At 42.6% G+C, this 27597-nt stretch overlaps 1 protein-coding gene across 9 annotated transcripts in view; it reads left to right on the top strand.

Moving 5' to 3' along the window:
• The first annotated feature begins 210 nt into the window (after positions 1-210).
• Positions 211-27597, top strand: part of shisa6 (shisa family member 6) — a 68053-nt gene continuing 40666 nt past the window's right edge. For all 9 annotated transcript variants that reach the window (XM_069517214.1, XM_069517213.1, XM_069517212.1 and 6 more), the window contains exons 1-4: positions 211-354; positions 683-1620; positions 3167-3327; positions 13150-13251. In XM_069517214.1, coding sequence (XP_069373315.1) covers positions 1109-1620; positions 3167-3327; positions 13150-13251 — 775 coding nt within the window. In that variant the 5' untranslated portion in view covers positions 211-354; positions 683-1108. The remainder of the gene's footprint in view (positions 355-682; positions 1621-3166; positions 3328-13149; positions 13252-27597) is intronic.

Raw genomic sequence — 27597 nt, 5'->3', positions numbered from 1 at the left:
CATTAGTGGAGGTGGTCGGAGGAGACATTCAGCCGTCATCCATTTAATGCACAAGTGTTAACCACAGGCTCGCTTGCTCTCTGTTGCTTTGGGAAGGCGAGTTTTAGGGTGTGGGTGCAATGGGGGGAGATATGGGGGCTTTTACCAACACTTGGCTGCTGAGTTCTGACGCCAGCGCTGAAGTGATGCGAGGGACGGAGGGAGGGAGAGAGTCGAGAAGGAGGAGGGAAGAAGTGGAGAGAGAGAGAGGGAGAGAGAGAGAGAGAGAGAGAGAGAGGGTTCCAAGCTCTGATATTCTGCTCACTTTCAGAGATCCAGACAGAGAGCAACTCCCCAGCGGGTATCCTGACTGAGGTAGGCAGGTTTTCCCACCTTCTTAATATATCAAGAAAAATAGTAACCATAACAATAAAATGCTTTAAACTTAATTTGAGGTTTTATGTTGAAAACACGAATACAAATGTCGTGCATCTTGATTCATTTGCGATTGCCAGGAGGATAAAATAGATATTGTGATGTGTGCGTTCGTCGTGTCACCAAGTTGAATCCACTGCGAGAAGGACTTTGGTTGTAAAGAGCAGAATCCATCAAGTTCTTTGGGCGTGCAGGAGCCAGCTAATGATGAATGACGCGCCTCTGACGTGAGGATAATACCTAATGAGGCTGTTATTTCTTTTCCCAGCGCAACTTTGACTCTAGCACAACTGGACTGGGGGGGGGGGGGGGGTCGCTCCAGGATTCAGCACCTTGGACAGCGACGCACCGCTGCCTCCCGAGCCGCTCAGCCGGGGGAAGAGCGCGCAGAGCACGGGCATCCGTCAGCCGCCTCCCGCTCCTCCACCGCCAGGACATGGTGCTCCCCTGCCGCCGCTGCCCGCCGCCTCGCACTGGGCTTTAGTTTGCGCTCAGCCGAAGAAGAGCAGAGAAAAATGCCCTTGACAGCAGCAGCGCCCGCAGAGTTGTATTCAGCATGACGGCTGCACAGGAGCGAGCAGGGGAAGACCCGGTGGCGAAACTTACACAAGACTGAACCTTTGCGCGTTCAACCACAGTTTGAGCGTCTTTGCCAAAAACAAGAGACTTGTAGTCTAGAGTTCTTCGCATTAACATGGGGATAAGGCACCTTCTGTTGCTGCTGATGTACCTGGACCCGCTGAGCGTGTTGGGCGCAGCCACAGGCGGCAAAAAGAACAAGCCGTCGCCCAAGAAGGTTCCCACGCTCGCCCCGACGCCTAAGACGCCGCCGCCCGCGCCCACCAGCAACCACGACACCTGCCTGAGCTACTACGACGTGAGCGGGCAGTATGACAAGATGTTCGAGTGCAACAACACGGACCACCGCTACTGCTGCGGGACGTGCTACCTGCGCTTCTGCTGCGAGTACAAGAAGGACCGGCTGGACCAGAAAGCCTGCAAGAACTACCACACGCCCGTGTGGGTGCAGACGGCCTCACCTTCCCCCATCCCGACCGGCGAGCCGTATGATCCCAGCATGGATCAGACCAACACGGCGGTGTACATCACCTGTGGGATCATAGCCTTCATCATAGTGTTGGGAGTGTCGGTCAAAGTTGCTTATGATAAAGCCACAGAGCCGCCTCAGGAAATGAATATACACAGGTAAGAGGACTGTTCAAAAAAACATATTTATACACACAGATGACTGTTTTCTGCTCATATCTGTACTGAACACATTTCTTTAAAATATTCTCCCATAGACATGAGAAGAAACAAATAGGAAGAGCTCATCTTTTTACCCATTGGATGTATATGATTGGACGTACAATAATGTATGTAATGTGTTACCCTCTGTAGATGGGGGTCAAAGGTCATAACTAGTCCTGGAGTCCTGTCACATGCAGCAGTGTTCAATGTACAATCCCAGAAATGAATCTATTCTTATTAAATGTTTAGGTCAGGGTGTGTTTTTCTCTGTATCACAAATAATGAAGTGAAAACGATGAGCACCTTTCACATTCTATGAGAGTCTGCTGTTAAATTAGCTACAGTGAATTTGGTATAGGCTGGTGATACATATATATGTGAGTGAGCAGGGTCATGTGCCCAACCTTTGAAGTGAGATGTTTATTAGTTCATATTACAGATACATTTTTTTGAAACTGGCACTTGTAATGTTTGATCTCAACTACGACCCAGATATTTAGCTCATGAGGCAGATGAGTTATGACAGCCAGCAATCAAACACCAAAACCTCACAACCTGACCCACAATCCCCTGCGAGCCCACCCTCTGCATGTCAGCACATGGCCGTCTGGTGTGTCCAGGTATAGGGTTTTGACAGGAATGCTCTGCAGAGGTGGGGACACCACGGCAGGTGATTGCCACTCACCCCCTCAGCATGCTCAGGCCTCTTCCTACTGGGGCCGCCATGTGAGGGCTATCATACATGAGTGGACCACATGTTGGAAACTGTTCCCACATCAGTGAACAAATGCTGACACACATTATTTCCTCAAGATTGAATAGTTTTTTTTATGGGATGCATTATTCAACACTTGAGCAATCTTAAGACTGTGAATAATGGATTGTGTTAACGTTGGGGCTGTATCAAGGTCATGTGACATGCATGCGCCACTGCACATTCAATAAGGAACAGGAAGAGGAGGGGTGAGGCTGAAATATTAATTTAAAAGCAAAGGTTATGTCGGTGATACATTTGTCGTACAAAAGCTTTGAGGTGCTGCGGCGCTGCGAAAGTAATTTGATTTCCCTTTTTGCTGAAGCGATTTCTAAAGCAAACAAATACTTTTTGAACTTTCTTTCATCATGATTGCTTCTCCCTCTCTTCCACTCCCCCCCTCGAGGGCTCCATCCTTCCATATGCACCTGGTGCTGTCTGAAAAACATTCAAATTCAACCCAATTAGACGAGACACTCACACATCCAATGTTGTTTCTCCGGCAAATTAGTTAGTCATGTTCCCAGCAGTTAAAATAAAAAATAAGGAGAAGAAACAGAGCAGCTCTGATTTACCCATAATAGCACAGCGCTGCATAAACAATTAGCAGCTATTCGCTGTGAAGAAAACAGACGTGTTATCATTTTGTTTTTAAGTCAGTTCAGCTGCACCGGGAGAGAAATGAAACATTTATATTTTTTTGCTTGAGTCATTCTTGTTCTCTTTTGCGTGTCTGTTTGTTTCCAGGGCCCTTGCAGACATCCTGAGGCAGCAGGGGCCCATCCCTATATCACAATACGATTGTGAGAATTTTGCAGCGATGAACGGCTCGCCCAAAGACAACACACCAGTCAGAACCTCATCCAAGAACCACTACACCCCGGTTCACGCCTCCAAATCCAACCACGGTAAGAGCTTGTCTCTGTCTCCACTGAACACTCAGAAAGCTGAAGCTTCACAAGCCTCCACGAGTTTATGCATTCCCCTCCAAAGAGCACCCACTGTGTTCACTCGTTCAGCAGCAATGTTAACATCCAGTAATCATTTGATTTGAGCAAGAGAGCTCGAGGACGAGAGTGACAGAGAAAAAAAAAAGGAGGAGGGGGCTGGATTGGTGCTGCTAGTGGAGATAATTACAGGCTGGCAAGGTAGCATGGCCCCGCAGTCTCTGACAGGCTGGAAGTGATGACCTCTCAGTCAGTCACTGGGTGAATCAGACGCAGTGCACACGGTGTGATTTAACCACACAATTCATGGAACAGACAGGGAACATAAATCTGTAAAATGGCTAAAAAACTGCTCAGGGAGAACCAGGGGGTTTGAGATGAAGCTGGGCAGCACCAGCAGGTTCTCAGGCAAAGCAGGTGTTATCAGATGTAGAGCGCCAAAGACACTCGGGGAGAGGGACGCAGATGGAGAATAATGAGATATGAACAAACACAGAGGAGTCGCAGAGATGGAGGGAAAAACAGAAAGATGTGTAGTCGCTTTGTGCAAGAATATATATCGATGTGTGTAAATGTAGGTGGTGATTTTTCAGCAAGTGCTGTCGTTGTTACCACTATTTAAAAAAGTGCAACTGCATGAATCACGTTTAAATATATATAGAGAGATATTTTATTGTTATTATTATTTTAACTCGCTCGCAGATTTTTTGCTGCCTTAGGGCAACATTGTACCGGATGTGTAGAAAGACTTTGAGGAAAAATCCGGTTTCTGCTGGAAAAAATGTGCAAAACCACATATCTCCATGTATGATTTTGAGTGAATTGAAGTGAATTAAGTTTATAAACTTTTCCTTTACAGGTAAAAGAATTTTCCAAAGCTACATAGGCATCGTCATGAAGCTGAAAACAGGTTTAATATCTTAAATAATCGAGTGTTGGTACGTGTTCTTCACAGGAAAGAAATACAATATAATTACATATCTACCTAATCTTTATTTCCAACCTATTTCATTATACATTTAGCCAAATGCTGTATATTTTATTATAAATAGTAAATCTGAATCTTCCAGGTTTATAAAATATTTATTTCCATAAGGACCAAAAAATGTAGTTTCTGTTTGTTTGCACGAGGAAGTGAAACCCGCCTTTGAATCCCGATTGATGGACCTGGTCTCCCTTTACTCTGCCCTAAGTATTAAGTATTAAGGCCCGATCAAACTGGTCAGGTTCCACTTTACACCATAAACTGAAAAAGATATCTCCATCATTGAACATTGTATAAGTAACGGTGTAGCATTTCGAAGTTAGAGATACGGTGGAACATTATTAAAATCTGATATATCTGAATCTTCTCTGATAGTGTGGTACATGTGACCCTTTTAGAAAGGTGGTGCAGATGGTTTGAATCCCGGCTTCGGCCGGAGTGTTTCTGTGAGGATTTTGCATGTTCTCTTCATGTTCATTTAGTTATTCTCTATATGCCAGCCCTGTCCAGGTGTCCGCCTAATGTCTGCTGGAATCGGCTCCAGCTCCCACTGCAACCCTCAAAGGATAAGCAATATAGATAATGGATGTTCCCTGCACAAATAAACCTGCTGTGTTTAATCAGAACCATGGTGTAAGATAGGGCCACATGTAAATATTTTAATATCTATAACTGGAAGGGTCAAGAAGACCAGGGCAGGTGCAAGCAGTAGAGGGTTTACAGGCCATTGCTGCATGTGGAATGGGACTTTTATTAACCTCTGCTGACGGCTTCTGAAAGCCAAACATCCCAGCACCTGACACGTGTGGTTCTTCCAGTTGACTTGAGCCACAGCACTGTAAAAATCTTTCTGCATCGTCGTCCATAAATAATAAAAAAATAAAATGTGCGTACTTTCAGCTTCATTTATGTTGATACAGTCTTATATGTCATGTAAACATGGCCTCTTTCTGCCGCTTCCACATCTATCAAAGGCTTGCTGGGAAAAGTTTCTTGTACCTCAGTGTTTGTTGTGACAGCAATCTGCGTTCGCTCGATTTTGTGTCTCCCTTGCTCGGTCGCTGCATCCGTCTGTTTCTGATGGTCACCGGGTGATGCAGGGGGTGCGGCTGATACGCCGTTGCCTGTGGCGGGACGCTCAGTTCGACCCTGCATTCATATATATATATATATTATATAGAGACCTATAAAATCCTCATTCAAGGTCTGTCCCTCTGTCGCTCAGCCTGACTGAGACTATTTTTCCTGTTTGCACACAATTGCTGTAAAGAGAGCACAACGGCCCCACCACTCCTCCACCCACCCACCCACCATCCCCCCCGATCGGAGAGACCATAGCAGTCCTGACGGGGTAGGACATGAAAGGCAGTGACAGCCCGGGCAAAAGCGTGGTTAATGTGTGCATATAAATTGGGAGCTTCTGCGATGCTGCGGAGAGGGAGCCCACTCGCTCTCACAGAAAATGCATATTCATGTGCGCCTAAATGGGCATTTGGCACAGAGCGAGTAGGCAGGCCTCTTAAGGAGATGCTCCTCGGCTGAAGCCGTTGCCGCTCAGAATGGCACTTCACTTCCAGAGGTTTTTTCTTCTTTTTTTTTTGAGACGCTTTAAAATCAGGTGGAGAGACCTCATAAAGTAAGTGGCTAAAGGGCCCGAGAGGATCTTATCAACTTATGTCAAGAGTGGGACTAACATCCATCTCTGCTTTGATCCTCAACATGTAATGATGCCCTGTCGCTCTCAGCAGTAATCACTTCCTCGCTGAAGTATCTTTTTCATCCTCACAGCTTTGTTTAGGCTCAATTCTAAAAATACATGCTGATGTATTTTTTTTGTCACAATGCGGGCCTTGAGTGGTGACATGGAATCCTTGGCGCACTGAAAAACTTCCCTGCATTTTAAAAGAATATATTCCTTTAAAAAAAAAAAAAAACACGGCCTGAAGCAAAAACAGTACAGACAGCATAATATGATACCAGAGCAAGTGCTGCTGCTATTTTTATTCACATCCACTCTGCATTGTTGTGGGCTCGGATCTTCTTTTAGGCTGGGGTGTAAGCAGAGCGCCCCACAGCCACAACAAGGAGTAGACCTTGAAAGAAGAGTAGGTACCTCTACAGGAGTTCGCCGTCGGTTAAAGTAAACAATAATCGCTTCCCTGAGTAATGCGGTTTCGCCCACAGCTCTTCTCAGATGAAGTTGATTTTTTATTGCACACCACGGGCTAAGATTTGCCTCTCTTTTGTTTTTTGAAAAGCGTTGCTTGGTTTCCTCTCTGACATTTTCTTAGTGCACAGAATGATGAAATATAGTTCATGGGTAGTGCAGAGGATAGTAGCGCTTTCCTCCATCTCAGTTTACTCAACAGAAACCAAAGGAAATACAGCTTCTCCCATAAAGTAGTTTGGCAAAAAAAAAGATTATGAGTTATGGGGCTGCATTCACTGCACCAGAGGAATCAGAATAAGCAGCATAAGAGAAATGACTGTGTCGGAGAGTCTGCTCATGTGGAAGTTGAAAAGCCTTCGGCTTTAGGGTACAGTATATGTTTGAGATCAGCAGCGTTTGAGCGGTCATTTATGAGTCAGTCAGAGATGAGCAGCCTCCTAGCTTAAAGGTCAGCTGCTGTGGACAATTAGAGGTCGTGATGATAGAATAACATTTCCAGCTTTTTAGCAGCTTTGACATGACCTTCAGATATTTTTAAATGCGCGTGTGCGTGTAGTTTGTTCTCTGAGAGAGTTTGTCGAACAGCAAGTTTTGCCTTGATAACGAAACATTGATTTAACTAGTGCAGTGCCTTTCCTAACCTGCCTGTAATGTTCTGTTCTCTAGTCTTGTGTTAATGCTCCAGAGCTACTTTAGAATGATTTCTTATTATTAGTTCTCCTCACACAGTTCTACAATATACTCTCACTTATTTATTGTTTGTGGGCTGGTGGTGTGTCGAGAGAATGATTATTTTCATACAATGGAGTTATTTCAGAGTTGTTACGCAAGCGACACAATCGTCAGACTCAAGTTCACAACTTTTCAAAAGGCATCGTAGCAATTGCTGCAGAGGAAGTGATTCTATTAATGTTGTTGCCGTAATAAAGACCAGCAGCAGCAGCGACTCTTGCGAATGTCTGTGTCAGTCCGATATTGTGAAATTAAATTAATCAGGTTATCAAAATATTCTGGTAGGTCTGATGTCGACAGACTGTACGTGCTCTGCTTACAAGTTTTATTAAAATTGAAGGTATCACATGTGCAAATTACACCAAAGTCAACACTGCACTTCCCTGGACCATACGCAATACACATGCCAAGTATGAAGTTGATAAATTGACGAGATATATTCACATAGAGACAGATGCTTGTGGAATTAGTAGGTAGACTAGTTATTCACCAATAGACACTGTTATAATCATATTCAGCTTGCAACTAGCACCACACACACACAAAAACCTCCCTCTCTCCGCCTGCAACCTGCCTCCAATTAATCCTTAAAGTGTGCACTTTTACATCTCCTGTGACCTCACTGGCTCCCTGTTGGCCAGATAATCATCACCCACATGTTAAAAACAACATTTCTATGCTGACTGCATCAACATGTTTAATAGAAGCTTCCTCTTGAGTGCTCCTGTGTTAAAGCTCAGCATCTGAGAGACCCCACCTAATTGTCTCCTGCCCTAGATCTCATTATTGCCCCTCATTATACAGCCGGACCTTTGGCCCCCTGAGAGTACATGTGTGTGTGAGGAGGTTTCAGGTGTGAAGGCAGGGATCCTTCAGCATCTCTTTCCAGTTGCAGTACCTGTTACGAGAGGACCAGTGTGGATCAGGATGCTGCACTGCACCATTAATTTCATGAGCGGGGCAGGGTTAATAGGGAAGGGACATGTATTTGCCAACATGGCAGTTAAAAATCTTTTTGTTTTGAGAGGCTCAACGTGTATCTCTGACTGAGAGAGCACAAGAGGAAGATAAAGATGCTTCACGGTGCCAAGCCTCAGCTGAATGGCTTTATCGAGATGATGTACACAGCTCCATGTCCACTCCAGCAGATCAGCAACTGATAAAGCTATAAAGTCAGTATACCATGTAAATTACCTCTGCCAGGCCATGTTAAAGTGCAATCAACCTTGGAGTCAAATAACCTCCCCGATGCCAGCCACACGGCATCACATCCAGCTTGGTTTAAGATATGATTATCTTATTATTCACATTATTCCACTCAGAGGTAATTCAGAGGTGTAGGTGTCCGGTGAAGAAGTCTGATTAAAGAAGTATTACCATATGAATCCTCAGCACCTGCTCGCTCCACTGCCCATTCATTTCCATTGCACATTGTTGAGGTGAAAGTCACGAATTCCTTTGTATCAAGGACGATAAATTCATAATGCGTAGCCTTCCCCCTGCAGGCTCTTCATGCTACCTCACCTTAATGAGCTAGGAATGGGAGCGGGAAGAAAAGGGGGGGGGGGGATTGCTTTTGAAGGGTCTTTCAGATTCAAGGGTTGTCGCAGTGGGTTGTGGAGAGGCCTGCCAATGACAAAGGTGACAAAGGCAGACAACAATAGCTTGTGTGCATGACACTGACAGAATTGATGGAACTGGAGAACAGCCTCGGCGGATACTCTATCTGCAGCCTTGAAAAGCGGCGCAGGGAGACGTGTGATTGAGTTCAAAGTGCATTGGTATGTTGGTGGTGGAGACATATTGCTTTTGTATTTTCTTGAGATCGCCGCACCATGTTTACCTGCGTGGTTCACATTTCCACCGTTTCCCCTCCATCTGCGCCTGAGAGAAACAACACTGCAGGGATGTTTTCTATTTCACAACATGGAGAAGAGCGAAGACACAAGTGGGGGGGGGGGGGGGGGGGGGAACTACTGTTTTCTAATCGCCACATCGTGAACGTGGTCACTTTGTTGGGATCCACTGCCTTTTTGGCACGTGACCCCTTCAAGGTGAATTACTTTCTTTTTTTATTGACATCTGTGATATAGATGCTTTGGTTTGTCTAGTTTAGGTAATATGAACTTTACACATCAAATCTGAAGAGCATTACTTTTAACCAGACCATAGCTACTATATGGCTGGGCCGAGTTTAGTCAACGTGCAAAATAGAGGACGTAGTTTAAAACTATTGCCATAATGCTGTAAACAACTACTTTCAATGGTAACTGGCTGAGGCAGTCATTTGGCAATCTCAGAGCTCATCAGCGATCATCTGTTGACCAATTAGCCTCTGAGGACAACGGCCAATATTTTGGGGCTTGCTGTGCAGACAGCGTCTTTTATTTCCTGTAAACCGTTTACAGTCCAACCAGCTTCTTGTATCACACAGAGTCAAACGTTTCCACAAACTAAACACAAACAGGGATACTTTGTGTTGGCGTTTTACTAACAGCTATCTGCATATGAATGCCATGAAAGTGTGTTTTGCTCCACACATGGACTTTTTACCTGCAGGCAATCAAAGCCTGCTCAAATGAGTGGTCAAACTAGAAATAGAAACCAGACAGCTTCCAGGGCAAAACATGTTGTTCCTCACCAACAGAGTCTGCAAATTGAAATACAGAATCTGATTATACTTATTTGACAACATTTGAAGATGTCACCTTGAGCTTTGGGAAATGCAAGGGGCATATATTCTAAAATCGTGTATACCCATTAATGATGTTAGTCAAGTCAAATTATATTTATAAAGCCCAATATCACAATCACAAATTTGATTCAAGGGACAATCTGTACCGAATTAAATCCTCAAGGAGGAAAAGGACAAGAGGAACCAACCCCCCTTAAAAAAACATCTCAAAAAAATATGATCTGTGAGCACATCTAGCCAAGACAAAGATAAAGATCCAAAACATCTGTAATGAGGCACCGATTGCCAGGACAGGACGGAAGGTCGACGGTCCACTGCGAGGAGATGAGAGGGAGGAGATCACAGAGAGAGGGTCAGAGAGATGCAGTGGCTTTCAGAAAGCTGACAATAATCTTGTTGGCAGTACAACATGGTCGTTACTGTATGTGTTACGTTAATTTGATATATTTTCAGATCCACCAATATTGAAAATAGTAATTCGTTGTTTGGCATCACTCTTCCATCAAGTTGAAAGACTTTGGGGAAACAGATTTGAAAAAGAGCAGCAGAGGCTGATATGTTCAAACACGCAGACTCAGTGTGGCAGACTGAAGTTTTTGTTGTCACTTGCACTGAGCGAGTGCTGGAAATTACAAACCCAGCTCTGACCGGGCAGTTATTTTGCCCTATTGCCGCAATTCCGACTCACACCAAAGTAATTACTTTCCCAAACGTTGTGTTTCCATGCATCATTTTTATTATTCAACTCTCCTGGTGGCTTGTGAGACTTATAGCGCAGAGAATTGGGGGAGCTAGTGACCACAACTGTGCGTTTGAAGTAGAAAAGAGCCGTGTCTCATTTTCTGAGCTAAAACAAGTGTGACCGGTTGTCTCAGTGCCGCTGCGCCGCTGTTTCTGAGGACAACAGAATGGAGCCGAACCTTTCCCACGACACACCGCTCTGATTCTCAAGTCGTGACGGGTGGTCCCATCACTTTAATGGTTCAACCCACAGACAGACATCCTGTCATTTTAGAATTGTGATGCAATAGCTATTTCAATGTCATTAAATCAGGCTTTGGATTGGTTATTCTGATGGGTTTAGATATTTCAAGGTGTAATATAGTTTTTCCTAAGATAAATGTTTTTACACTATTAAATTAGGAACATTAATTATCTTCTCATAAAAATAAATAATACTCTTTATTTACTGCTGGCATATTGTCCCATATCCCATAATACAACTTGGCTGCATCTTGAACCCATCCTGTCAACACTATGACATCATCAGAGACATCATCAAATACTTGACAGTAGTGACATAGAAGACATTTGATTTGTTTCTTTTAAGACAAATCTAACTTTTCTCCACACAAAACACACACAGTGATTCTTTTTGTAGACGACATTTCGGCTAATCTCTATTCACAACCATCTGCATATGAATGTAGATAAGCTAAAAAGTTGAGACCCAATGTGTTTATATGTTCCGCCTCTTTTGCTCCCCACTCACACTGTTTACCTGTGGGCAATCAAAGCCTGATTAAACGTGACTGGTAAAACCAGACATGATATCCAGAAGGCTTCCAGCCCCAGAATCTTATACCTCACCGACAGATCCAGCAAATCCACATTCAGAATGTTTTATAGAGATTATATTGAGATAAATGTAGGGACTAGGTTTTGTCAAGGGAGACTATGGAATAAAAAAGGTGAAATCTCGGGTTCTGCTGCAACACTTTGATGCTTTTTTGGTCATTTGAAGATGTCACCTTGAGCTTTGGAAAAATGCAGTGGGCATTTCACTCATATTTTCTGAAATCTTATATAGCCATTAATGATGTTAGTCAAGTCAAATTTCATTTATTCAGCCCAATTTCACAATCACAAATTTGATTCAGGGGAGAATCTGTACAGAATTGAATCCTCAAGGAGGAAAAGGACAAGGAGTAACTCCTCCCCAACAAAAGAACTTTAAAGGGAAGAACACAATCTGTGAGGACATCGAGCCACTTCCAGATGCTGCTAAAAGATAGGACCTGAGCCACTAAATCTTTCCATAGGACAGAGGACAGACTAAACAAACATACTAGAGGCAAACCTAAAACACAACATTCACATGTCTGGGAGTATTAGAACCAAGCAGGACAGAGGGACAAGGAGGACGCTGGAACTCCCGGAGGACAAAGATTGAGATTCAGAACAACTGCAGTGGGACATCGGCAGCCAAGACAGAACGGAAGGCCGATGGTCCTATACTGAAAAGAGACAAGAGGGAGGAGAAACAGAGAGAAGGGCACACAGCCTGAACGCTCATGTCTATGAGGGAATAAACGAACAGAGGGTTAGAGAGATCAGAGTCAAACAGTTCTCATAAAACACAAACAGCAATCATTTTTAAGTGCTTTAGGTCCAGGTGGCATTTTTGGCTAATGTCTTTTAACAGCACATTTTATTTGGAAAGCCCATGTTCACAAATCACAATTTGTCTTATAGGGTTTCTAACAAGGTGCGACATCCTCTGTCCTTAATCTTCGACTGGAGAGAGGAAAAGCTACCAAAAATCCTTTTAACCGGAAAAATAAATGCAGGAACGTCAGAGAGCGGTTTATGAATGCTGATAAATTAAAAAGCCGATAGCCTTTCTGGGTTGATGTGTTCCTCTTTTGCTCTCCACACGGACTGTGCGGCCAACCAAAGCCTGCTGAATTGTGATTGGTGAAACACGGAATTGAAACTGCATTTTCCCATGCGGAGAGGATTACTAACAAACTGACTCTGATGTGTACAGCTGCAGAAACGTCCCTTTAAATAGTAGACACATCTTCTTGTGACCCTTTAACATCAGTTGCATACCTTATAGAACCAACCAGTTACATCTTGTCTGTGCATTCATCCTGAAAACTGAAAAGAAACAAACATGTTTCATCAAACATAGATGAATTTATTTTCCTGCTCTGGTCTTTTTCCAGAGGTTCCACAACCCCATACTGGAAACCAATATATCAGCTGTCTTGCTAATGCTACAGATGCTTAACTGATGAGGATAAACTAACGCTGTGTGTATGTATGTCTGCCTGATGTTTGTATCTGTGTGGTGTGTACCCGTGTGCATGTATCCCCGTCTGCTTCCACATATATGTATGTATGTGTGGTGGTCCCGCGTACCTGCCTCCGTGTGTGCATGTGTGTGTGTTTGCGTGTGTGTTTGTGCGTGACCAGGTCTCCACTATGGAAAGGAGAGCATCAGGAGCAGTGGAGGCGCTGACCTTCACAACTTCATCTCCTCTGGCTTCGTGACATTAGGTCGGGGCCATCAGAAAGGTAAAGTGTCTTCCTCTTTCTTTCCTTTCTTCTTTTTTTCTCACACAGGAGATTGAATGAACTCCTCTTGTCTGCCAACACTCGATATACCCGATGAAAGCAAACCGCTACCGTTACGTTATGTTCCGCTTGCAACGCTGCTGATGAACAAGACACAGACGGAGGTGAAAAGTTTCCAGATTCAATTTCCTTCCCAAACAATTCACCTGAACTCCTGCTGACGTGCAACGGCGTTGTGGAGTAGGTGACTCCGAACACATCCACAACACACACACAAACGAACGCAGCCATTAGTCAGGGCCAGAGTTTTCCCATGGGTAATGCATTGATTAGTATGCAGCCATGTTGGCTCAGCTCTTGTGATTTATTCCATCCATTTTGGCTCCACAAATCAAACCCAGCGTGTGTGTGTGTGTGCTTGTGTGTGTGTGTTTGTCACCTCGAGGCGGTCGGGAGGTGAGCTCCTTTACCTGATGCTGCTATCTAATGTTTAATTGAATGTGTTTGTGCCACAGCGAGAATGCTTGCGCTGGTTCATTGTGTCTGACTCTTTCAGTAAAAAATCTCTAGGATAAAAATATAATTCTGGCTCCACTACAACGAACACTATGTTATTTCCACTCCTCATCTTTGCATCAAAACCTGCTGATTCCGTCCCTTATCCTAATTACAGCGTCTGACGACCCATCTTTGCTTTTTAAAAGATACCTGTTTAGATTTATGTGTCGCTTGGCAGACATGTGTGGCGATAACTGATCTTGTTAAGCAAAGTATCACGTGTTTGTTTCCAAGTGCGCAAAGCTGCAGGGGCCTGGAAGCTTCTCTTCCCTCTTCTTTCTAATGAGGAACCATTGCATTTATGTTCAGATGAAATTTTCTGTTTTTCCTCCTCGCTTTGTTTGTTTTCATCCCCAGAGGAGGTGCGTGTCACAATGGTATTCATATGCAGGGAGCAAAAAAAAACCAAAACACTGCAGATAAGCTCAAGATGACTAATGAGAGAAAAATGATGAGGTTTTATGAATCCAGATTCATTTAAAGAGATTCCCTCTGTACAGATATCACAATAACAGCACTCTGGCAACTAAGGCCATATATTTTGTCATAACAGCAGCGGTTTAGCATCAGTGCAGTAAAATCTGTGTTTTCTTGCAGCGGGTAGCCTTTGATTCCTCTGCTGCAAATTAAAAAAAAAATGGAACAGGACAGATGGAGATTTTTGGAAGGGTCCGCTGATGCCTACATTTCTTGCAAAAAAAGAAAAGAAATGTGAAGCACGTACAAGGGCCTCTGTTGTTTTACAGTATTCTTCTATCTAGTGGATCTGCTCAGCTGTCTTGTGCCCAGAGGCAGGTATTACTGTGGTTTGAATCCTAAAATCAATGAAGCACTGGTCTGAAGTTTGGTTTGGATATTGCCGCTGCTCTGTGTAATCTTTAGCATATATCACTTCAGGGTGGTAGAGGGAAATGAACAGTTTAACCAAGCCTCCCCCGTGCTCTCATCGTCTCTTAAGAGCACTCGTCATACGCACAAAAGCAGAACAGATTCGGCTGCATAATATAATGCTTCTCTCCTTGACTGATTGAAGGATATAAATTGCTCTTTGCTATAGTGTACTCAGTGTTACTGACAACAAATAGTCGTTAATCTTCTCCTTTTAATGATTTAGAAATTGTCAGTAAATCACTAGATCTGTCTCTTGACTCCCAGCCAAAAACCTATGGATGGATTTTAACCTCCCGAGCAGTGAACACGTGGGCTGACGTGAAGCTGCAGCGATGAGGAGGAGGCGTGTTAAGGTTACCAGCCAGTAAACAGTCCAGTTGAATTTAAATCATACGGAGCTTCATTATTTTTTGAAGAGGTTTGCACAGCTTGGTTTGCTCTGGCTGAGTGTAACAACGCTGGGTAAAAAAAACCAAACAAATGCAAATACATATTCACTGGTCAGCCAGTGGAAAAATTCAGTTTCCACATGAATCTGAAAACAGATGTTGTCTTCTTTGTGTCTCAGCTGTGTTTTTCAGTACATACTGTAGGTTTTTACACCGAACTGACAGAACAAGGTTTTAGGACCTGGTGGAGTCCTCTGGCTTGAATATGCGTCTGTTAAGGTGCTTAATTATACAGATTGAAAGTGTGTTTGGTTAATTATGTGTGTGTGTGTGTGTGTGTGTGTGTGTGTATGTGTGTCTGTGTTGCAACGCAGCCCATGGGGAGGACAGGTGAGGTCAGGGGCTGTTGCTGAGCGTCAGAGCAGCTGGATGCTTCACATCTGAACGATGGGATACAAAACAAGCCGTGTGCTGGATTCTTAACAAGATCAGCCAAGAGCACTGGGAACACTGAAATCCAAATTCACTCAGAGTTACTTTGGCATCATTTACCTTTTTGGTGCACAACCTTCCCCCGCCCCTCACCTCGTGTGACTCTATTGCAGTTGGCACTGTCCTACATTTCATAAAATGCCTTTTAGCAACTTTAAGTGAGGGGGTTGTGAACTTGTTGTCGCTGTCTCTGGGCTACACAAAAATGTTTTTAGCTGTGTCCCAATTCCAAAGGGTACATGCGAACTCTTAACCAGGTTTTGAATGTGTTGTTGTCAAACTAAAGAGGAACAAAACTAGGCTTTTATTGTGAAATGGCTTCAAGAAATCCAATGTATTTTTTCTAGACAACAACATACAGACACTTTTGATGCAGTTTGGTCATCGGATCAGTTTAAAATATAGTTTAAATTATAGGTAGTAGGTAGGAGAAGCAGCAGCACAAAGCGAGCTGCGAGGATTAATATCCAAACATTTTATTACTGATAAATGTGAATAACACGTTAAAAGGTATCCTCTGTCTCTTTCAAAAGCTGTTCGATGTCTGGGTGTGCAGTTGACCCGAACACCCAAGACTTTAACTTATTATTAATAAGTCATTCTCTCTCTCTATATATATGTGTGTGTGTACTGACAGTGTATGAATGGTGTGTGAAGGAAAAGGCACTGTGTATAGTAGCTCTGTGTGAGTGTGTGTGTGTGAATAGCTGAATGCGACTTGTGTAAAGAGCTTTGATTAGTCTGTCCATTTAAATACAGTCCACTCATTTGTTGTGCTGTCTTAATATCTACTGAGAGTTACTTTACTGGGTATGGTGGATTCAAATTGTCCCGCAGTGCAGCATTAATCGCAATTAGTGGCCACTAATCGGCAAAGACAGAAACAATGTTTCAATTATTTTTGGATGAATAATGACATCAATCATTCCTGAAATTGTTTTGTGATTTTGACAGCATCGTCATCGAAACAGTGAACTTAAAAGTGAATGATTTCAATCAGTCTACAGCAGCTTGTGGATTTTGCTTCAAGGACATTTTTGCAAAATAAATAGATATATATATACAATCTTTAGGAACACATTTTTGCTTTCTTGCTGAGAAACAATTGCATACTTATGTCCCTTGATATGTCCTTTCTGAGTTTTTACAGCTGCTAAACACATACACACTCTGTGGCATTGTTGCACTATTTGAGGCACATTTTTCTAGTTGAGTTAAAAAATTGGGCAACACTCCTCATTTACAAAAAGTTTTGACTGCACTGAATTCAGTCTTTTTGTGTTTGCATTTCGATGAAACAAGAAGACGTTCAATTGAATCACATTCTTCTACAGCTGCGTCTGGTGATAGTTTGTTCATGATGTTACTTAAACTTAAAATCCCCCTCTGGAAAAAAGCAAATGTGAATTTAGTTCAGGTGAAATACACAGTGGTTTCTGTGATCGTCACACATTATCCTTCACGAGTGAGATATAAGAATTTGTTATAGGTATTTATAGAGAGCTTTTTTAGTCTTTAGTCATGACCAGTCATAGCACAGTTTTGCAATTCGCACACACATCTATGTGCAACACTTTCTCTATCACACGTCACCCATACACTGCCGCCAGATCCAGTAACTTGCTCAAGGACACTGCAGCAAGTAGGATGGGGGGGGGGGGGCTGTAATCGAACCGCCGACATTCTGATTAGTGGACGACTGGATCTACCCTTCTGAGGCACAGCCGGAAACATCAATTTCAGGAACACGACATCACATTACTTTCACATATGGGCATGTGTGATTTATCACACGTCAAAACTGTGAATAACTCACATAAAGCTACATTTGTTATTTGGGCATTTTACACGTGATTCAAGCATTTATTTGTTTTTTTGTGTTAAATATGTAACCAAATGAATATGATAGTACAGTTTAGATGAAACATCTAATATGAAAGCATGAAGTCCACACATGCCTCTTGCAATAGTAACTTTAATAGAATTATTATACAACCTATAAACATCATATCATACTGTCTTTATAATTCACAGCAGTTCACAGATCATTTGCTTTTCTCACTTTCATGATTCCCTCTGAATCCCTCTGCAACAGTGTGGAGTCAGGTGTAACGTGAGGGTGGGTGTGTCCATCTGCTCCCTGCAGCATCTCCCTTTCCTAAAAAACGAAACAGTGGTGAACACCAGAAATGCTGCTACACATTCCTACAATTTTTTTCCTTTTCTCTGGCCTTGTGTTTTCCCAGGGTGACAATCTTTTAGTAACGCTGAACTTTATTTAGCATGCGCAGCTGCTTACCTTGCTCCCGTCCCCCCGGCCATCTGTCCAGATCGATGCGCCCCCTCACACACTCCTTTGCTCCCGTGTATTCTTTTGTCCTCTTGTCCAAAATTAGGAGGCAGCGAGGTTGAGGCTTCTGTCAAACTGAGCCAAACTAATGAGGATGCTTGCTGATTTGTTGTGTGTGTATGTGCTGCTGTCAGATGGGACCGCACTGTTACACTGCCTTGGGTGTAAAAACTGCAGAACTCAGTTTGAAGCTTCAGAGTCGCCAGTAATTGTATAAAAGTTCTCTGGGAAACATAATCTCATAAGATAGATAAGAGGGATCTGGAGCAACTCTTCTTTGCCTTGTTTGCCGGCAGTGGTGATGCAGCCCCACACCGCATCGTCGCTTCCGGCCTACGCAGGCTGAGGCTCAATCGCATCCTTATATTAATTGTTCTTGTCACAGAAGAACTGCAGTGTACTTTTCTGTTCGCTCACTGTCACAGACTCAAGCTCCCCACTGTAAATCACTGTCACATTTCTCTGCGCTCGGGCGTGTTCAAGAGGAGCGTGCAGGTTGTGAGATTGAGACTCGCTGCCACTGATGTTACTAGATTACAACTCTAACACCTTGATTGATTGGAATTTTCTGCTTCAGACAGGGGAGTGGATTGACAGCCAGCATGCAAATTTGATAGAGTATTAAAAATGCTGCTTGCCAGCTGTTATTGGTTGAATGCGTCCATTTTAATTATTTTTCCATATGTCAGTCTTGTTGATATAAAACGCAGCCAAGCTGCAGCATCCGGAGAAGTGATTACTTCAGACAAAGCCTCCATCCTTGACTTAGCGTGTGCTATACTTCATTACCTTGCTAAGCCCAATTTATAATTCGGCCCTGTGCACCAAGTCCAATTGGTTTTCATGGCAGACAATTATTGTTTTTATGAAGCATCGGAATTAGTGGGGGATGTTATCACAGAACTTTTATTTACAGTGCAATTTCAGCACATTAACGAGTGCAAGAGCCACTAATTGGTGTTGTGTTGATGTAGCAAGTTGTAGTGTACAACATTGCAGTAGGAAGAGGCCGTCGGGACTATCAAGGGAGAGGAGTTGTAAAAAAAAAAAAAAAAGGAGCAAACAAAGCAAATGCCAATCATTCGGTTCTGCTGTTTGCCTCTTATTTGGCCGTTTTGTTTACCTGTTGTGAAGAACTAGATGACAGGGTTTAAAAAGCTCTTCTCTGTGTTTCACTTCTTCCTTCTGCGAGACCGTCATCCCCCGTTTCTCCCAATGAATCAGAGGCCGCCGAACAACAAGCCCACAGGCAGTATCATCATTTCCAGCCCATGTAATCAACACTCCAGGCTGATGAGGCAGAGGATGAAAACATCCGCCCGTGAAAACCTTTGGTGTTGTTTAAGGTACACGAGAAGAAACAAGCGCAGACAGGAAATGATTCATACAGTGGCTACGAAAAGCTCTGACACATCACCAAGCCGAGATGGTAAATGAGATCTCTGATGCAAAACCTTCAACAAATCAAATGGTGTAATTGTTCCTCACTTCAACTCAATTTTCCAGGCTCTATATGAGAAAATGTCTCCTTTTTTCACTGTATAATTGGGACATCCAAAGCCTTTTTACACATCATCACTAAAGTTATCTTGTAGAGCAACAAAGACTTGACAGGCAGCTTCAAGGGTCATTTGAAAGAAGGACTTATGGAAATTGTGCAAATGCTTCTATGCTAAATCTACATTGTTCTTACTGCTGCATTTAACTCTCAAATATGACCACTTGTAAGGTTATTACAGATTCAGACATATATAGTTCATGATAAATATATATAATTACGATTAAAAATAACAAAACACAATACAAAATATCATTTTTTTTCAATCACAGCCACATAATCACCCAAAGTGTATAGGCAGATGTGCCATCAGTGGGGGTACATCTTCAAACGTGTGAACATTGTGAAGTAATGATACTGTTCCAGTAAGCTATTAGATACAACAGAGTCTCTTCTCAGTATTTACTCTATCACAGAAAGTGATTTTAATGTGATCATATACTCAGGTTATTAAGGATCTCCTGGAGCTATTTCATGGTAAAAGCCCAAATTCCACTGCAGTGGAATAGCAGCAAGTTTAATTCTGACTAAATTTCCCCTGGGATCAATAAAGTATCTCGCTATCTATAACCTGGATTCATCCTTTTAAACATGTGGCTTTGTAAAACAAATGTATAAATGAATCTTTCTCTGCAAACGTTGCTCTGAAAGATAGTAACTAAATATTAATAAGTTACAACAGCTGTGTTGTTTGCTTCTCCACTATTCTTACTAGAATTCATCAAGGAAGACATGACCACCATCTTAAGCATTATAACAGTCCCTCAAAAAGTACCCTCTACATGACTGGTTTCTCTCCTACAAAAGATATATTTCTTCCTTTCGGTGACAAAATGTCCTCTTTAAACACTTTGAAAGCAGGTCCCACTTCAGGGAGCAATCTGTGGCCCCGAATCACTTTTAGGGGCTGAGAATCCAGCCAAGCTGCTCTCGTTTCACTCGGTGGCTGATTTTGATTGACAGCGCGCGCAGTGTACCTGCTCATACAAATTGATGGTCAGGTTCTGGGGAGCTGGCACGGATGACCTGCTGGCTAAGCACTCTGCAGAAGAACCATTAAGAAAGTGTTAATAGGGTCCAGGAGAGAGCAGGGCCAGGACCATGGCACTCATTACAGGGAGAGAGATCAAGAAACATTTCGATATGGGGAGATGATCAGACACCTCTATCACTTGACCCGTCTCTGGAGCCTCTCCTACTGAATATGCACCAGATTCCAAGATATAAAGCCAGAGGTGAGGCATTGTGCTCCTGTAAAAAGTAGAGAAGATCTTATTTTCGTGGTAAAGCCCTGCACAGTTAGGGGTTAAGTGGCTGTTGGAAGGTAAAGTAAGAGAGTGTGACATGGCTGTTTTATCATTCACTTTGAGCTGCAGCAGAACCAGAGAGGAGTGGAGGGGAAACTGTGTTGTAAAGACTGACTTGCCGAGCCTTTCACCCACACAGGAGACAGAGCTGCAGTTTTTCTTCTCCCTCATTTAAACAACTCACAAGCTTGAGTGTCCTCTAGCCAAGGACTGAATTAACGACTATCTCTGGGTGTTGAGACATTAACACATGCGCCAAACACATCGTAGCATTTTCCAAAATACCACAGCAAATACGTTGAGGTCACTGAATGACAAGCCAACCTACAATTCCTGACAAGACTCTCCAGTATCCTGAGGAACAATAGCACTTCCAGATACACTGCAGTCAATTACAGTGATGTGAGATGTGGGGGCAGACAGAGGAAATGACAGTTGGGAGACAGCTCTCTTATCATTGTCCTTCTGTTGTGGCCACTTTGAAACAAGTGGAGCTATTTGTCTGGCAGTGAGGTGCTGGAGGGAAGAGGAATAAGGCTTTATCTCGGAGACAAACGGGAGAGGGGAATATGCAAGAAATGTGGAGCAAACGGAATATCTGAGCGGTGAAAAGTGAGCGAGCTAAACAAGAGAAGGGATTTGGGGAGTAGGAGTTTGGCAGTAAAAATGGCAGGAGAAGAGACAGAGAGTCCTTGCAGGCAGGTAGTTGGGGACAATGGGCTGACAAGGCTGCTGTGATGTTTGCTCGGGCACGGTAGTGTACGCTTAATGGGCAGCATCAATCAAGATACTGCCCACCGCACAGCATGGCAACTTTTATCGCAGCTCATTAAAGTAAGTGCAGATATTTTATGCATCAGTTGAAACAAGGACTTTTTCATGCTAATTTCCCTTCTTTAGATTTGTTATTCATCATCTTTGGTCAACGGGGTCCTGTACGCAAATAAACTCAAGTGGAGGCATGGTGCCTGATGAAGGTTGAATCCAACCATGTGCTGAAGCATCACATCTATGGATTGCTTCTGTGGCTTAAGTTAATTTTGCTAGCTCAAGACCTTTATACATGCATAATGAAACTGTATGAACCTTCTTCCTGTTGTTCTGTTAGCTTTTTCTTAAGAGTTAATTTAAAGAAGTGTAATGTTACCTTCTTTTTTACAAGGACGTATTTATTTTCCTTTAAAGTTGAGAATGAACAGAGTCTGGAAATCAAGTTCTTCTGTCCTCCAGCTCTTCCCCAGGGAGCAATTCCCTGATGAAAAGACCATTTAATAACTTTAAATCCACACCTTCTTGGCCCCTTACCTCACCGACTTCACCCCTCCTCTGCAAGTCCATCCAAGATAAGGTGACTTAAAATGCCATGCCCTTCTTGGAAATAAAATGAACTTTGCCCCAAATATATCATCCCTGTGGTCTGTTTCTGCCTCCTGGTTTAGCAGATTAACAGAGGTTGGCCGTTGAATTGTGTTGTGACTTTGGTCCCATTCTTTGAATTTCAAGCTTCTCTACACATGAGATCTTTTGCGTTCTTTTCCGATAGGCTCACATGTTGGGAACTGAATACAATGTTTAGTTTAGATTGATTTTTTTTATGTCCAAACATGAGCGGTGAACACCCTCTCTAATTAGAGACATGGTGCAGATCTGAAAGCTGTTAATCCACTTCTAAAAGGACAGCGTTGAGCCTCTGAATCAAACAGCTTTCTCTTTTCAAGCTTCCCTGTTTAAATTGCCTCTCAGCCCAGATTACATTTATTAAATTACACAGTGGTAGTTGTTTGGATGTTTGTTTCCTCCATATAGCTCTTACCTGGTAATCAGCCATTGTCACTCTACACCAAGATGGCCAAGCCTGAAATGCAAGGGATAAAATGTGTATTGACTGTCGTGTCCTTCACAGAGTTGCTTTGAGTGATAAAGCAGCTGTTATAAATAGTCATGCTAAGGGTGTTGTGAGGATACCTCTTCAAGTGCTTTAGATAGGCCTGATAAAAACAGATCTTGGCTCTGCCATGTTGACCTCAAGCAGCTTTATACCCACCTCCCTGCAAGGCAAACTCCAGCCCTCATCTGTAATCTATTATTCATAACTAAGAGGCAAAGACTGGGAAAGGCAGATAACTCGGTCGCTTTTTTTTTCTCTCTATCGAACCTCAACCCCCATATTACTATTATCCACAGGTCATTGTGTGGGAAAACAAATGGAGTGATTGCCTTTTGTTGTATGCGAGGGGGGAAATCTTTGTATTGTGTGCAGAATTTGAATGTAGACTTGCCATTCCGAGCACACAAGCTATGACTGCAGTTGCATTGTGCAAATAATAATGCATGGGAGGGATCAAATTAAAATTTATCAGCTCTGGGTTGGGATCCATCTCCAAATCTATTTCCAGCACATGAAAAATTGAAAAGGCAAAGGGGAACGCGTGTGTTTTGAATTTAGTGTTAATTTGCTCTGTCATTCTCTCGTCTGTTTTCATTGATTCTGCCTGAATGTTTAGGGTTAGCAGTTAGTCTGTTGGTGCACACAATATGATTTTGATGTCGATTATTGTTTCTTCAGGGACATTCATATTTTAAACAGTTACCATAAATCAAAACCAGAATCCTAGCCTGAAACCCAGCTGTTTGATCACTAATGGGAGATAACGCCCCATCATGTGTCAATTTGGACACATTTCTGTGTCCGCAATGTGAGTTATTATTGTAAACATTCACATATTAAATGGTAATATGTAACCCAGTTTAGCAGCCCTGACCATATTGTAGAGGCTGATAAATAGCTCCTGTTGTGATAATCAGTAATCATTATGAATTTACAGTCGGCATAAGAACCTAATCAATTCACTGGTTTTGCATCCACTGATGATAAATCATTATGAGACACCCTTTGCCTGTTGCTCTCAGTGAATTAGCAAAGTTAGGAGAAATGGATCGACAAACCTAAAAATGTAAATTTTAAAAATGTCTTAAATACAAAGGCAAGACATTAAGAGGAAAACCTTAAAAATAAGTGGAGGAACAAGATGAGAATTCCCTCATCTGTACAGCACATTACATTCTCATATGGCAGATCCATTTATTCAAAGCGACTTACAACTGATGGACAGCACAAAAACTTTAGTACAGCTAGAGACCTTGAAGTAGGTACAAAGTGCTAAATCTGTTTAATAAAACAGTTTCAGATCAGGTAGAGAAGTGCACTGAAAGTGCGAACTCGGCATGTTAGGCTGTTAGAGGTGGTAGGATATTAGTTGCTCTTGGATGAGATGAGTCTCCAAGAGAGAAATAGAGAGGGACACCCCTATCATGGTAGCATTCGAGCAGCGGGAAAATGGGGAGTTGGGAGTGTGATTGCCTTGTGTGCAGACATGGAAATCCTGCGAGTGAGGTGACGTTGAGCATATGATCAAATTCACGTAGGTGGGTGCTAAGTGAAGACAAGATGCAGCGCTGCATTCTGGACCATCTGAGGATTTCACTGTGCTTGAAGTGAGGCTGGTCAGGTCAAAGAAATTGTAGTGGTTGAGGTGACAGATAACAACAGCCTTTTCCAAGAGTTGGGTAAGGCCTGATTTTTCTTATGTTGTATCATGCAAAGTGGCACAAATGGGGTCATATGGTGAGACTCACGGTCATAGTTGTGTGTGTGATCTGTGTAGCAGTGATAAGAGAAACCATGCAAGTAGATTATTGAACACAAAGTAGTTTGTGCATATTGCAAAGAGAAGGGGCCCCAGCAGGAGCCTTGTGGCTCCCCTGTGGGGAGGAGATGGGACAAAGATGTTTGTCAATGCCATGGCACATTGAAGAATCTCCATTGAAACCAAGAGAGCAATTGGCCCAGGATGATATTGGAGAGAACAGAGTAGGATGCAGTTGCTCAATGTATCAAAGGTTGCTGATAGGTCTGCAAGATAAGAAATGAAGACTGAGCTGCAGTTCTAGCTGCCCTTTGGACTTCTATCACAGATAACAGAGCTGTTTCAGTGGAGTGGCCACTCTTACAGCCACCCTAATTTGAATTAAGGAGGGCATTCTGTAAGAGGAAGTTTTAGACATGCTTGGCAGCAGCTCTTTCAAAAGACCTTAAGATTAGGAGTAATTAGATAATAGTTCTCAACCTGGGCCGGGTCGAGTGAGTCTTCCTCAAATTAGTAAAGCATTCAACACGTGTGATTGCTGGAACAATGGTTAAAGATATGGGTTGCAGGAGGTTAGTGGAAATAGGGTCCAGCGCATGTAGTAACAGAGATACCTTGTTCTCAGTGAGAGGGGTAAACGGAAGAAATGATGTGGAATTGACCTCGGGAGATGCAGAAGTACATGTAGAAGGGTTGTTACATGTTTTTTTGATGATTTCCACTCAACTGGAGGACCAAGGGAAGGAGGTGATGAGCTATTGACCAGAGGAGCGAGAGGGGCGTGAGAGAGAGCAGGATCGCTAAATGTTTGTCTTGCTGCTGGGCTGCCTTCAGAGAGAAGGTTGACCATGGATGATGCTGTGCCCTTAACTGGGGGAGATTGGTGGTCCACGAGGGGTTCAGAGCCAAGATATCAGCTGAGAGGTTAGCGTCTGGAGGTGGTGGAGGATTGAGTAATGTGTTAAAGGTGTCTTTGGTTGCACTAAACATATCATTGTAAAAAGTAGCATAAATGCTGGATGAGAAGGAGGACAGGAGCGACTGATTACCCTTGAGATTGGCAATTTACGGTGGACTTTAATGTATCAGTCAAACAGAAATGTAATGTCAAATTGAGATTGGTTTGTCCAAGCTGGGCGAGTGTAGAAGCATTGAGCTGCAACACGGTGTAAAGAGGCCGTTTTACCTATGTAGACATGAAGGGTAATTTAAGATAATGAAAATGCAATGAATCTTAGTTTCAGATGGTTATAGATGAATTAATACATAATTATGAATATCATCTTCCATTTCTATATCACCAAATCCTCTAAATCACACTGAACCTTTAACAACAAGCAGAATCTCTGAGGGATCTACACCTTGTCAAATTTATGATTAGGCTCCGGATTGAAAACCCATTATATGAGATGAGAGACTTGCATGCTGAGAGGAACTCTGATGGGCTGATAAAGCTACTGCATGAGCTGTTGGTTGAAGAAATAAAGTGCAACCATGTCTACATCTCTTAGCTGTCACAGACTCCATTCCCCTGCTTCACATTACACCACAGCGTTCTCAGCAATCCCTGACCACAGCGGCAAATTGCCTCCGCATTGTTTAGGTGCAGGTTCTGTGAACTTTTAACATGGTGGGGCACTTGAATTATGGCTGATAGATGCTGCAGATATTCAATCTAGTAGCCCAGACTGTGGGGTAATAGACAAGGGGGGGGGGGGGGGGGGGGGGGGGGGTGAGGTATTATAATTGACAGGCCCCTTCAATAGCAATAAATAATGAAGTTTCCCCCGGGGCCATTACGGATTGGGGAAGGGAGTGTATCAGATAGAGTGAGGTGTTCTCACATATATCGAGCCAGCCTGTTAACCCCCCACAGAGTGAGGCATGGAGGGAATATGATAGGGGTGTGAAAACGCAGGAGGGTGAGTCACTCACACTGCTTCATTATGAATCAACCGGAACAGGTCTTTGCATAATGTAACTACATTTCTATATATATAAAAGGTAATTCAGTACTTGTTTTAAGTACACCCATGCCAGTGGTTTTGCATGGCCCAAATAATTTACACTTAACATATGTTCTTGTTTGACAAGAAATTAAAAATTTAGTTTGTAACTTTGAATGTATTTTTCTAGACATTACAATAAACCATTTATTTACATTCATATTAGTGAAAAGAATGAAACAAATAACCAAAGTTGGAATTCAACATTATAGGAAACCAAATGCTGTGTTTTTCTAGCATATGCATCTTTCTTTCCATTAATATTGGTATGAAATAATAGCAAAACTTTTGTTGTTTACAAAAAATATATTGCACACCTCAGTAAAATTCCAAAAGCATACTTTTGTTTCATATCGCGCATAAATAAATGGAAAAGAATGACTGTCTCAGAGGGAAGTATATAACAATATACTGTCAACTAGTCAACAAAAAAGTATACAGGATTTACATTGATGAGAATGTCTTTGCAATTTTAGCCTGTCCTAAGTATATATTATATAATATACATATTTTGAATACTATGAAAGCCAGAGTATATTTAATGAAACTTAATTCTAAAAAAAATAAAATCAACCTTGCCCTCTCATCTGTATTCAGGGTAGGGAAACCCTCTGAAATCACATTTAGTTCATCATGTGACATTAAATCCACTAACACCAAGGTTTATGAATTTCTATTAAAGGTTTAGCAGGCACATAAATCAGAGTGACCCACCCCATCCATTCTTTGTGAGAGGTGTCTGTGGGATGCATGATGCATTCAAATGGAAATTTTGGTTTCAAAATTTCATTACAGGTTTCACAGACTTTTTATGAAGTCGTTACATACCTGCTGTTAAACCTTAATCTTATCAGAATTGGGAAACACACTGGCTGAGATATAATAAAAGGCAGATTTCACTACTGGTTGTTATCGGAATTTTATTCCAAGTTAAATATCATTACAGGGTCGTATCAGATGTTCAAAAAAAGGTACGTATCTGACTGTTGCCAGTATGTAGTGCAATGGTAGTTCAGGGTCAAATCTACTCCCACTAATCTATCTCTATGCATTTTTGCCATGTGAGTCACATGCTGCCTATAGTATATGCACAGAGTAATTGGCACACCCTTGAAGCAGTTTTGAAAACAGGCAAAATGAGCTGCATG

This window comes from Paralichthys olivaceus, chromosome 21 (genome assembly GCF_024713975.1).
Source record: "Paralichthys olivaceus isolate ysfri-2021 chromosome 21, ASM2471397v2, whole genome shotgun sequence".
Classification (NCBI taxonomy): domain Eukaryota; kingdom Metazoa; phylum Chordata; class Actinopteri; order Pleuronectiformes; family Paralichthyidae; genus Paralichthys; species Paralichthys olivaceus.
The sequence above is the reverse complement of the archived record's forward strand: the minus strand, read 5'-3'. Positions and strand labels throughout refer to the sequence as shown.